Source organism: Branchiostoma belcheri, unplaced genomic scaffold (genome assembly GCF_001625305.1).
Source record: "Branchiostoma belcheri isolate BF01 breed outbred unplaced genomic scaffold, Haploidv18h27 scaffold279, whole genome shotgun sequence".
NCBI classification, from domain to species: Eukaryota; Metazoa; Chordata; class Leptocardii; order Amphioxiformes; family Branchiostomatidae; genus Branchiostoma; species Branchiostoma belcheri.
The window spans coordinates 177613-191608 of NW_017803886.1; the positions used below are offsets into that span (position 1 = coordinate 177613).

Sequence of the window (13996 nt, forward strand, 5' to 3'; positions counted from 1 at the left end):
TGAAAAAAATCCGAGAACCAACAAATTAAATTGGTGTGGCCTTAAATTGTTGTTATACATAACACATGTCCATGTTGATTCTGCAGACCAAAGTGCTCCTGAAGCCCCCTCCGTGGTACTGGCGCTGGGAGAGGGTGGAGCTTCAGGGCATCGACAGGGAACACATGAGACAGAACCACCTGAGTCAGAAGAGACTGGACAAGATGGACAACCACAGAAAACCCTGGATGGAGTTTGACCTCATGTACGAGTACGACACCACCAAGGTTGAGGAGGACGTTATCAAGGACATGGAGTACTTCCAAAACGTTGTGAGACGGAAAAAAGAAACTGTTACATCAGAAAAGGCTACCGAGGAGGAGAAAACATAACTATGGACAATTATTTTGTGTGTGAACAAAACAATTAGTGTTCTAGCCAGTCTGATTTTTTTTCTGTCATCTCAATTTTGTTTCATGTAATATTTTGAAATCCTGACCCTCTGAAATACTGTTTCCTGCATTTTGAGGGGCAATTTTTGCAGGTAATTTAAGTATAGTTTAATGACATCTCTTTCTATATCTTTACATGTCTGTTTGTGTCCATCAAAGATGAAAATTTCTTGTCCATCATGAGCAGCAAAATGATGGAAAGACAGATGCTGGCTGAACACTGCAATAAACATCTCATAGCATATAGATTTAGTAAAACATTTCAGACAATAGATAAAACAAAAAATTGCAGTATTGTATTTTTTTTGTTTATTCACAGGAAACTGCATTAAAGATAAGCCACTTGAATCTTGAGACCATGACTCTTTCTTTCTACAAGTTAGTTAGCTCTGCTACATGGTTTTTGCATTACATGTACTTTAAAGCCCTTGTTGGATCAAAAATTAGATATGCTGGTCAAACGTTTCCACCAAATTCTGAACAATCATAATTATCATATACCTAGCCTGAATCTGTAAATTATGCTACTGTAAGCCAGGTATAGCCATTTCTTGACAACTAATTTATTAAGCTGTCAACTGATACTAGCAATATAACATGCAAGCACTACATGTTAAACTCAATTCATGTACATGTAGTTCAGTGTACATTGTATGTCATTGAACCGCATATCACAACACACATTCCGTGAGTAAATTGGCACCAATAAAAAGCATAGCAGATAACTTCTGACTGAAAAATTACTTTTACATACATTAGTCCAGTACCTGATCTTCACCTTCTATGTCCCTTTTCTAGTTCTGGACATCACAAGTAATAGTGAAATATACAAATAAAATCAAATGTTGAAATATAACATGATTATGACAATGAATTCAAATTTGAATTCATAAAGAACAATGTACTTTCTTGTCAAACAAGCCCTCAAGGCAAATACTTAGAAAATAGCGCAGAATAGCCCATCATACATAGAAAATATGTCCTACAGCATGAAGACTTACAACATGTACATGTAGTTCAGAATTCAAACTGACAACAATAAGGTACAGCAAAATACATTTGTACACCCAGCTCAGCCCATGCCTGTCTACCAGCAGGCCTATGGGACAGAAATCTGGACTTAAATCTGTCTCAGATATATTTATATTTAATACATACACATATATATATTTACAGTAATTTGTTTGAATTAATCAATCCTTTCATAGTATCTAGCAAGAAGGGCTTGGAATTTCTGTGCAGTTGGTCTTAATGCTGCTTCCTCCTGAAACAAAGACAATTCATGAAATGCTTTATAAAAAAATGTAAATTGGACTGACTTAGAGGCATAACAGATAACTTCTGACTGAAACATTACTTTTACTAGTCCAGTACCTGATCTTTTCCTGTTAAATGGGGTGAACCTAACTATATAAATGAATTCTCTTCAAACTTTCAAAGTAAATAAAAAAGGGTATATCCTAATCATATCTAGTTCATAGAACTTTTAGACTTTTACTAGAAAAACTTCTAGAAGTTTTTACAGTTGTACTAGTATTTCTCTTCCTTTGATCCAGGTGGCCTAATCGTCTTTTTACACAAATTGTTAGTATTATGCTACGTTTCTCTAGGCCCTCTTGGAAATCGACAATTAATGCTGAAGGGGCCACCCAGGTACGTGTTATGAAATACTAGTAAATAAATAAAGCAGCCCCCTCCCCCCCACTCACCTGCCAACAAACCTCCAACAGTCGCCTCTCCTGTTCCTGCCACAACTCTGGAATCATGGGTAATTCACCGTCTTCAGCAATCTGAACATGATAGTAAGGGACATGAGTGCATTGGACAAATAATTATAAGCCACTGAATTATTAGAACATGCCAGTTCTTCGCTTAAAATCTCTACAATAAGAGAGAAAAACTGCTCTAGTGGAGCTTTTGTACTGAAAAATTACCTCTACCAGGCTTTGGAAGCAGCTGGAAAGAGTAGAATTGGCAAGTAGACACTCTGATACTAGGCCAGAGGAGTTGGTCCGCTAAAGGAATTGATGCACCTGAATGTATTCCTCTAGTGGACCTACATGTACTCCCCTGACATACATTAAAATTTGTATTATCTGTCTGTTTGGTCTATTTCAACTCTTTTCAGCCACTTCTGAAGCCTGGTAGAGGCTACTGAACATGATACATAATTCGTACATGTTTAAAGATATTGTATGAAGGATATGGAAATGCTGTACATCTGACCCATTAATTTTGTATTACGTAACATCATGTGATTAATACAAAATAGCACTTTATACACACAAAATGGCACTTTAGCATTGAAAAAGACATAAAACATCAACAAAATTATTATTATCACTCCATTCTCCATTTTTACCTTCTGTCTGATGGAGTCTGGGTGGTCATGACTGAGGTGAGGATAAGGTAGTCTGCCCTCCCTCAGCTGGAACAGCAGGCAACCAAGGCCCCATAGGTCTGACTGGTGACAAGCTGACAGGTCATTGTGTACCTGTAGCACAAAATAAAGTATGTGGCATAAGTAATACAGGTAAGTAATGAAAAATAAATATGAGGAAACAACAATATTAATCTCCTTTTCAATATTAAAATCTTGGCCCCTGACAGATTTTTTTAAATTCAAAGCATTTCTTGTTGTCTTCTTCTCACTACATGTACCAGTATTAAACAACAGCTCTTCATGAAAGTATCAGTTGGCAGCCTTACCTCTGGTGCCAAAATCTGAGGAGGTAGGCCGGTGACAGCCTGCACACAGGCCTCTTCATCAGGATCCTCAGTCAGTGAAACTGCATAGGAGAAGTTGGACAGCTTTGCCCTCTGATGGCTGTTATCCAGGACTATGTTGTCAGCTGTGGAAAAAGAAGGATTGTGTAAATAAGAGATTCTGAAGTGTAATAATTATAAAATATGATACTTATGTTTACCTTCACAGAAATTTGCTCAGTTTCTTCTTCTCCAAACACATGAGGTCAATGACCTGGACCAGACGTCTGTCATCACGGTAAGTGATGCTGCAGCAGACACCCTGTGGTGTTGTATTACAAAATGTAGCAGGACAGAGTTGGAGGGGCTGGTCACCATATACAGTATAGTATACATGTATTACATGTATATGAATGTGTTTGAGTAACAAGAAAGAAATAAACAGTTATTGTACTACAGTTATTGTACAATGTAGGTAAATGTTATGCATTTGCTTTGCAAATGTTACGTTAAAACTTTCTAGCTTTTACATAAATCTGAAGGCACTGAGGGTTAGTTTAAAAGATCCATGAACAATGAGATACAGTACCTGTCCAAGCTAAGTACACAATGTTCAGACTGTGCAGGTAAACCACAGCTTGTACCACCTGCTGCAGATACTGCCACATTCTGTCTGTCTGCAAACCACCACCACCATGGTCTGTCAGCAGGCACTGTAGACTGCCTCCTGAAGTCAGCACGAGAAAAATTTCATCAAAATTTGGGCATATTTTGTCACAAAATTTTATTGTCATTTATATCATTAGGCCACACCGATTTTATTTGTTGGTTCTCGGATTCGCCTCTTCATTTTTTTTTTTCTGATTTGCAAAAAAACAAAAAGATTCTGGTTCTGAATCAACTCAAAAATGCTCAGTTGCGTTGAGAGTTAAGAGTTCAAAATTCATTGCTTAAATATTGGCCCAGCCTGGTATGTTGACTTCATGGCTCGTATCGTAGCATTTCCAGCTATAATAGGATGCCTAGACCTTTTTTTTTCTTCGCCCTGTCGCTTCACATTTTTCTGAAAAAATCCAAGAACCAACAAATTAAATTGGTGTCGCCTTAACACAATTCGCTTTCTCTTATACATTTAGGCATCCTCTTTTTGCTAGTTTATGTCATACTAGGCATATTTTGTATGTGATTCATAGGACAGAAAAGTAGGATTCATTATAGGATAGGATAAGCATTTATTTTTGCATCCATGCAGAAAGGACTGATAAGACAATACATTATATAAGTAAGAAAGAAATCAAAGCTCTAACAGGCTGGGGATGCCCCACCTTGCTCAAAAGCAGCGCACACTTGCAGCTCCCCCTGGCAGTTTTCAGCAGATTGCACCCAGTGGAACTGTATGATGTGGTGTGTGTGGTGATGATCCAGCCTCCGCAACACAGCCAGGCAGCTCTCCTTCATCTGCAAATTTAAAGACATGTCAGTTATTCCCCAAAGGCATCATACAAGTATAACTGTTCAGAAACTTTTGGCAATAAAATACACATTGTTCACCCATTCCTGAGTTAAGCCACACCAATTTAATTTGTTGGTTTTCGGATTCGCCGCTTCATTTCTTTCTAAATTGCCAAAAAAAATCATGTCAATTATAATATTATTATAATCTCTCAATCAACTCCAAAATGCTCATATTTCTGCCCCAACAATTAAAGTAAGTCCCTTCTTTTCAGAATTGTTCCATTTTTTCCATCTACCAATGCACTGGTTTTATTAAAAGTTTGAAGTTCATTGTTTGAATTACAAAGTTAACTTGGTATGTTGATTTCATGGCTCCTGTAATAGCATTTGGGGCTATCATAGGATGCCTAGGCCTGTTTATAGTTCTATTTTTTCTGCCCTGCCGCTTTATATTTTGTCTGAACAAATCCAAGAACCAACAAATTAAATTGGTGTGGTCTCATCTTCAGTAAAAAAAAGATTCCTACCTGTTTGACGGTCACATACTTGTCCTTTGCACATGCCAGGATACTTGTGCCAAATGTCCCCAGTGGCAGTACGGGCTTTAACGTTTTAACAGCAGCATCTGCCTCAGATAGCTGTATCAAAAGGAGGAACATCACTGAAACATCTGGCTTATTGTACAGTAGTAACTTCACTTGGTATGCTCTGTGAACAACTGGACAATGCAACTGCAATGAGCTTGATGAAACTGCTCAGCTATTATGAACCAGTGTTCTAGCCTGCATCCATCCTTCAGTCATTTGACTGAATTTTGCCGCTCTTGACGGAAAAATACTTTTGAACAGCAACATCGCTGCGCTCACTCAGTGGCTTTATTTGGTGGTTATAGCAACTGACAAGGCTTTATCACACCATATTCACCTCGGGGTGGGTCATTAACCCTTAATTAATTTCAACATCCCAGTAAATCTTACCCATTGGAAGTTCTGATTTCCTGATGTTTGAGCCACAATCTCAGTGCGCAGACTTGAAGAGAATGTCTCTGAGCTGATTTTATCAACAGCTTTCTCCACAGATGATGTCATCCTGGAAAAAATGACATTGAATTTGTTTCTCGGTCAACAAGTTTGTTCCTTTCTTAGTTTGCATTCTTTTCCTGTCAGATTTCTTCAGGAAATCTGTGAATAACTTTTTATTTCTCAGTAAAAATCGGAGAATTCAATCGGTGGATGATTTTTAATTAGCAGTGATCAAACATAGATTAGATATCTAGAAGTCAACAAACTTACCCTGTTTGCAGATGGACACAGTAAGGGACAAGACACCTCCTCTCGGTACACCTGGGAACGTGGTGACGCAGTATGTAAGTCAGGACCAGACTGCAGCCTCCACACCTCAGTACTGTCCCCTCCTTCACACACTCCATCAGGTATGACAACACCTCACTGCCCTGGAGAAGTCAGACATAAGGTATCTTTGGAATACAGGGCTCGAAATTCATTTTTGGGAATAGGTACACTGGTGCACCCAACCTAAAAAATTAGGTGTACAGAAAATTTTTTGGGTGCACCATAAAAAACAAAACCTAATTACAGATCTTACTGCTCCTCTTCTAAGATTGAATCTGAAATGAGAGCTAACTTAAAAATCTTACACAAGTACTACAACAAAGATTTTATTATTTTTCTGACCCTTAGGCCACACCAATTTAATTTCTTGGTTAACGGATTTTTCTAGCAAAAAAATGGAGCGGGCGGGCGAAAAAAAAATAAAAATAAAAATTTGAGACCACCTGCCATACAGCCATGTAGTAAGCAATCCATTAAGTTAAGTTACAAAATGATATAAGACATTATATTAGACACTTATTGAACTGAAAGGACCATTACTACATGTACATGAACAACTTCTCTTACATCCCTTTACAATTATTCGTATTATTTTGCAAGATACACATCTTTACTGTTGAACAACAAACTGTCACTGAGTGTCAGTTGACAAGACTCCCATCCAACTGGTTTCACTTTTATTCATCTTTCAAAGTTCCAAAGAGTGGTTTAAATCAGGGTGCTCTGTTCAGATCCCATTGTTTTCTTAGTTCAGGGCACACAGCTTACCACGGGGCTGGGCATTCTATTGTGTCTGGCTGATATGGAAGTTATTTAGAGCTTGAAATGTACAATATCCTAAATATAAGCTTTAGACAAATTTCCAGGAATGTGTAAAAGTTATTGGCAAAAGAATTAACTACTTTTACAGATATTTTATTTCTTTATCTTTCCCCAATTCCCAAATACTACCGGTAGTATACATTTTATATTTCCCATTATACACTTTAGGTATGCTACAGCTACATTATACTAGTACATAGCCATCATTCAAACAAATAGCCACATTGACACACTCTTCAAGTTGCCACAAATTCAATGGTCTAGGGTTTCACTATAAAGTCTTTGATGTATGGGGATTTTTATTTTTAAACCATTTTATTAAAAAATTTAGATGTAATAATTGATGCATTATTTGCAATTGTACTCCTGTTTATAGGTATCTAAATAATATGTAACTTTGTTAGAATGCCACATGCACATGTAGTATTTTTCACAGAGTAATTTCTATAATTAAAAGAACCTGTTTCCCCCTACTCGAAGTGGACTCTTCCGACCGTGAGAAAGTTAGTGAATGGACTTACGTGCATGGAGGACTTTTTACTTTGCCAAATTCCCATGTTTGTGGTAGGATTTTGTACTTTTTGAGGGTAATACAGTTTGTGATGCCAGAATACATTGTTATGTCGTGTTATTTTTACATATTCCCTGGAAAAAAGATCGTTTTGAAGGTGTGTGTGCATGTGCCGCCCAGGCCGAGTTTATATACGTCCGGCCGATAATTTACTTTTAACGCCCGTTACTAGCACATGTTTCCGACACAATATGTGCTTCTAAATGAAATATAATATATATCTAAAAGGGAAATGATATGTTGTTACAGGCACGATGACTTAGTAAATCTGCCGTACGTTTGACTGTCGTCAGTGAAGTTTTGTCCCATGAATGGTGACATGTGCAAAGGGGGTGGGGGGCGAGTTCTATATCAAAATAATTTTTTTTGACGAACTTTTGAAGAGGCAACCTAGCTTTCCGAACAAATTACACAAAGAAAAATGTTTCTGCCTTGAAGCAGTGTATTTTTAACGCTGTTAACTATGCCCAAATTTTGAAAAATGACAACGTACCGGGTGGATTTTGGGGCCCCATTCGGGACCCGAGAGTATGGATTTTTGTTCTGTTTTTATTTTTATTTCATTTTGGCAAAAAAACGAAGCGGCGAATCCGTTAACCAAGGAAATAAATTGGTGTGGCCTTAGATGTTAAGAATATCCTGTACACTATTATACCTTTAATATGTACAAAAATACCTACTAGTACAAAAATATTTGGGTGCACCCACAGAAAAAAATTGGGTGCACAGCTCTAATTGCGGGTGCACCAATATGCTACTATCCATATGCACATGCACCCAGTATTTCGAGACCTGAGATGACAAGACTTTTGGATGGAAATTGTAGCTTTTCAGGTCAAGAAGACTTCACAATGTTTTTTTCCAATGTGTTACAACATTATTACGTATTAAATGTAATTAAAAAATTGTTTGATTTGTTGAGATTCCTTACCAGCATGCAGGTTGGCTGTTTACACCTTCCACAGCAGTAAGCTGCACCGACCAACACATGCTTCATGAACTCAGGGCACAGCAGCTCCAGAATGTCCAGTAACCTGGCGTGGTGATGCTGTGGGCAAGGAGGAATACAGTTAAAAATTCAAAATCACCTGGACAAAATTGTCCTTTTTTCTTTTTCTCAACTAAATAAAACTCAATGGGAATTTTAAAAGTGTTCCAAGGAGAGTTGATGACAGCTAAAAATTGAAAAATATAAGCAGCAATTGAAAAATATAAGCAGCAACACAGCGTATCCTGGGCCAAATCTTCCCTTTAAACAATTCATCCTTTTGCAGTAATATTCCAACATAAACTTCCCAATGGCAAATTGAATGGATAGAATGTAATGACACTTTTCTAGCAACAATAATTCTGGTTAGTTGAACGATAATCTATTTAATTTTCCAATCCATTACATAAAAAAAGTGGTTGTTTTGTTGAAGATAAAAATTCATATACCTGCTGTGATTCTTGTCCGTTCTTTATCATCCCTCCAACTGTAACTTGTTCTGATTGGATGTTTTCCTGCACCAATGACAGCTTTGCAGTTGCTGATTGGAGGGTACTCAGCAATTCATTCTGTTCATTGGTCAGGGCAGCTGTTGCCTCTGATTGGCTGATGAAGATGGTTGACAGCAGCTCATTGGTCATTGAGTGTTGGCTGGATGGATTGTGTTCTTGTGACTGGTTGGCTGAGGGGGCCATGGCTCCTGGACGATTTCCTTTATCATATGGAAAAAGAAATAGGAATACAATCATTATGACATGTGAATGTCTTGAAAGAGACTTGTGCATTTATCCCCTGAAGCCTTTTTGTTGTTTAAGTGTATGGACCAAGCAAGTATATATAGTTGCATATCTCCTTTTAGATTAATGTTTCAACTACTAAAAAGTTTGCCATTGAAGTTCTTCTATACCAATATGTAAAACAATCAGAAAGCAATGATATACAAATCCAACAATACAAACCTGCACCAATGACACTTGTCATAGTACTGGCAGTTGACAGCATCTCTCGAAGTGAACCCAGACTCTGGCTGACCATAGACCGCAGACTCATTGCCGCCAGGCTTGCCGTATCCTCACAATTTCTGCCTGTCAGCTCATTTTCCTGATTTTGAAAAATCAAATCTGACAGCTGACTCAACAGTGATTCTGGATCCGAATCAAGGTACGAAGGCTTCTCCTGAACAAGTCGTGTCAAAGCTGTTTTTAGAGCCATTATTTTAGCTTCCTTGACCAGATCTTCCTCACTGAGATGACTCGTGACTTGACTTGGCAGTAAGGAGCGCAGTAACAGGCTTCTGTCTTGGTGACATTTTTCGTCTTCTTTTAGAACACCTGTACTGTAAGACGGACTTGATTTGGGGACCTCCATGCGCATGCCATTTCTTGGTAGATGGAAAGACCAGCCACTTTGAGGGCCCAAACTTTGCCCCTGGCTTCCAGAAGTTCCTGCACTTGTTCCACTACTAATGTCATCTGCCTGCAAGGACGTCACAGGGATCTGCATGGGGGGAGTGTTTGTGTGGGTCTGCATGGGGGTTTGCTGTCGTGGCATTTGAACTTGCTGCTGTGGAGAACTGTTTGAAGTACCAGGAGATCTAGAGCTTCTTAAAGTCTTCTTCATGCTCTCGGCCAGTTCTTCTACAACAGCATGTCCACTGTGAGCAGATGAATCCAGCTGATCCATGTGAAAGTTTTTAGAGTTTGCTCTAGTCGTGCTTTTCTCCCTTGATGTCTCTCCTAGTTCTTGTGCGAAGGCGGTCTTGGCTGACTGACATGAGTCAACTGAATCACCTGACTGTGTCCGCTGGGAAAGGCTCGGCCTACCAACAGATTCATGGATACTTACACCCCCCAGGCCTGGAGAGGCATCTTTGTGACTAGAACCTGTTGTACTTTTTTGGAGTGTCACACCGATTTCTTCACCCTCAAAACTGTTAGAAAGATATGAAGATAGGCTGTCTAGGCCAGAGGACAAATGACTTGATTCTTTCCTGTGGTTATCTTGTGTAGAAATCTTTTTATTCCTGTTATTTTCCCCTTGACTTACTTGCTGCATGACAGATTTCTTCACTCCATTTAATGGTTTTCTGGTGTCGGTTTTAACCGAGGGATGTCGTCCACTTCTAGCGTGGAGTTTGGCGTTTTCGTAGTTGACCTCCTGTGCTCTACCAGAGCTGTACAACTGCCTGTGGTCCTCAGTGTCTTCATCTGACTCAGGGAGGTAACTGGGATATTGTGTAGTCAGGGATCCAGGCTGGGGCACTCTTCGGTTACTGCTGTTGCTACTGCTCCTGTACAGGTCTCCATACTCCTCAGATGAAGTGAAACGTTCGGGACTGACCGGATGGAGGAAATGATCCTGGCTGCTGGAGGGAACGGTTCTCAGACAAGCGTTCAGTTCGTCTTCAGGTAGGTACGAGGGAAGGCGATCATCACCACTGTTACTGCTCATGCTGCGTACGTGGACAACATTCTCCTGGTGTCTCTGAGGGTGTTTCAGGTGGGCATGTGCCAGCGCTGCCATCAGATGATACGGGGAAACAGGTGCTTCACAATGCTGCAGCTGTGAAATGCACACATTTAGAGTTAGACCAGCCACCTGTGAAGTTGGCTTTGTCAAATATCCAGCAACATTACCGGTAAGACATATACATAACTAACAACTGTTATTATGTCAATACTAGTACAAGTGGGTGCCATCAAAGACTGCTCTGTAGAGAAAAGGTTATGTTGCAAAGTTTATTCTATCTAATTCTTGATTTTTGAAAAATATTATGTAGAATGTGGTCCTCCAAGCTAACAGAAAAAGTACTTTTTCATAATCTACTGTAGTTCTCACCTTGTATGGTGCAGTTCATATCGATCTGAAGTGTCAATTTTATCTGATAAGTAACAATTGCTTCCTACATGTACTTCACTAAACTGAGAGTAAGAATAAACACTGACATCGCTGTTGTTTCACTGGTTAGAGTAGGTAAAGCCCATTAGCTTTTTAATGGGGGTGCAGGCTATAAGTCTGCTACTGGTATGTAAAGTACATATGAACAAAGAATTGACACTACTGGGTATATTATTATCATTCTGTCTATAGTTATGAATTTGAATAAATCCCCTGCTTTTCACTATTAGAAGAAAGTAGCCATTGTTAATTCAAAGCAGTGTTTTATATTTTTATTTTCATGTCTGTGTCCCTATCAGTTATTACCTGATGGTACAGTCCACACGTCACAAGCTGGTAGCTATAGGTCATAGGTGAAACTGAATGTTGAAGTACTGGGGTTCCCCTTTCACACACAAAAATACCCACAAGAGAATGTAGGAATGTGGTGAATCACTGCTAAATATACCAGAGTTGATGATACTGAGATGATTTTGAATGGTTTTCAAGTCTAATACTAGCACATAATTTTTTTTTGTTGCTTTTTTTTAAATTATCTAGAACTTAAACCGACCATATGGCACCAAATTTGCAGTAGTATAAAAACAGATATACCTAGAGAACATTTTATTGCAGTAACAGGTCTGTAACATGTTATGCAGGACAAGAAAAAAATTATTTTACAATGTAACAAGCCGCAATTTAATTCCGGAAAAACAATCTAATTCTGGAGTCCAGGCCAATAACTCCAGAATTCTTTACTCGATTAAGTTTATATTTGTCATGATTACATAGCAGAGGGTGACAATTATGTGGAATACTGTACACAGGCTCTGATGAGTCGGAGGCTCTTTATAGAATTATGTCACTGAGGTATTATGAACGTACATGTACAACAGGAAAAGTCATGATATTTTTTCACAGATTCAATCTTTCAAATAAATCTACTTTAAAGGCGTGACTATTTTTTAACGTAACATTTTTGCACATAACATAACATAACATAACATAACATAACATAACATAACATAACATAACATAACATAACATAACATAACATAACATTTTTGCATCAAAATTGAAATATTTGAATTGAAAAAAAATCCTTGCACTTATCAACATATACAGGTGCAATCATCTCACATCTAACATTGAAGGTTGACGCAAAAAGACCCCACACAAGGATACCACCACAAAATACTAGTAAGTAAACAAATATGGCTGACAGATATTTCCAGCTTTTAATTTTTTTTTTTCAACTTCCTGATGGCAGTTACTTGCAGTGGAGCAAAATCGATTAAACTAGCTGTAAGGACATGACCAGCAAATTTTTGTGTCGTTCTAAAATGTTACAAATTGCAGCTTTAAGTAAGTAATAAGTCAAATTGTCGTATGGTGGAAGTGTAGTGCGCAAAGTACAACGTCATTTCAACCATCTCCATGCGCCCCCCTCCCCCCGTCTGTTTTTACACGATGTTTGCCAGCACGTATGGTGCTAATTTCTAAACAAAAGTTAACTTACTGTGCCCTAGTGAGTCCCTGACAGCACACTAAGCGGGTTAACGCACGCAGAAGGAGGCGTCACAGCGCAGGACTGCCAAAGTACACTCGTCAAAGACGTGAGAACATTTTTCTGGACACCCGTTTCTGGGAAAGTCCCACTACTTCCGGGTTTCCATAGGAGGGACGTTCGGGAATGTCCGTCGTACGGACATGACCAAATTAGGAAGTCTGCGGGGCCACACGACTTACTTCGGTTTCCCGAATATGGCCGAAGTGTGCGTGACACGTCACTCTGAAGGGGAATCCCCTAGTTTCTGTTCACGCATTACCATCGCCAAGTACTAGTAGTCTCTACCAGACAAACTACGCTGGCTATATATAGGAGAATATTTGTCAGGGGAGTTTGGCGGCCTTGGAGGTTTGACTGCCAGATCAAGTAAATTTTATGGACGACATCCTCCACAGACTCCAAATCTGTAAATGCGATAGGGCGAAAAATAATAATAACAAGAGTTCCACGATCTCATACCTTCGCCAAATGATGTTAACCCTTGCGGTTGACGAATTATACAATTTTAATAATTGATTTCGCAAATAAGAGCGTCATTTGCATGGATTACATCAGTTGATCATATTCTCCACCCAATGATAGCCTTATCTTAACAAAATAGGCTATTCTAGCACTTCCTCACCAATTATGCAAATGAGGTCATAATGTGACTAACTTATCTTCCTTGATGTTCACCTTAACTTAACTTAACTTCCAAATACGGCAAGTATGAAATTCCCAGCAATTACAACTATGAAATTATAACAATTTCCCATTAATTATGCAAATTAGGTCTTCATTTACATAATGTATATCCTCAGATGTTTTTCTAGTTCTCAATTACATGTCACAAGTGTTTCATAGTCCTATTATCGAACGAAGCAGATTTATAGAATTTCCTCAAAAAATTGATTATGTAAATCAGATCCTGATTTGCATAATTGTCATCTGATTATGTAAAGCATCACTTCAGGTACCTACATACCAAAAATCATGACAATCCGTCAACCAGTTCTTGAGTTATCACCTTCGGAGATTTTTCAAGAAATGCTCCTGCAGTTCCAGAACAAGCTGCTAGGGGGTCTAAACTCAGGTCACATCTTCCCTACCCCAAAAGCTATCTAACAACCAAAATTCGTGACCCTAGCATGTCTAGATCGCAAGATATCAAAACCGGAAGTTCTGCTGCAGTACCAACAAAAGCCGCCAAGGGGCCCAAAATCTAATCATTTCTAGGTTTCA

At 38.7% G+C, this 13996-nt stretch overlaps 2 protein-coding genes across 3 annotated transcripts in view; one reads left to right on the forward strand and one right to left on the reverse strand.

Moving 5' to 3' along the window:
- LOC109472506 (39S ribosomal protein L19, mitochondrial-like) overlaps positions 1 to 382 on the forward strand; it is a 6879-nt gene extending 6497 nt beyond the window's left edge. For both annotated transcript variants that reach the window (XM_019772285.1, XM_019772286.1), the window contains one exon: positions 87 to 382. In XM_019772285.1, the coding sequence (XP_019627844.1) occupies positions 87 to 371 (285 nt within the window). In that variant the 3' untranslated portion in view covers positions 372 to 382. The remainder of the gene's footprint in view (positions 1 to 86) is intronic.
- Positions 383 to 410: 28 nt separating this feature from the next.
- LOC109472505 lies at positions 411 to 12882 on the reverse strand. The gene is made up of 13 exons (XM_019772284.1): positions 12725 to 12882; positions 9285 to 10887; positions 8775 to 9037; positions 8269 to 8385; positions 5885 to 6045; positions 5570 to 5681; positions 5120 to 5230; positions 4463 to 4595; positions 3727 to 3864; positions 3141 to 3283; positions 2794 to 2925; positions 2141 to 2221; positions 411 to 1695 (listed from the first exon to the last, which is right to left on the reverse strand). Exons 2-13 carry the CDS (start codon positions 10846 to 10848, stop codon positions 1621 to 1623), a joined length of 3030 nt encoding a protein of 1009 aa, XP_019627843.1. The 5' UTR covers positions 10849 to 10887; positions 12725 to 12882; the 3' UTR covers positions 411 to 1620.
- Between the last annotated feature and the right edge of the window lie 1114 nt (positions 12883 to 13996).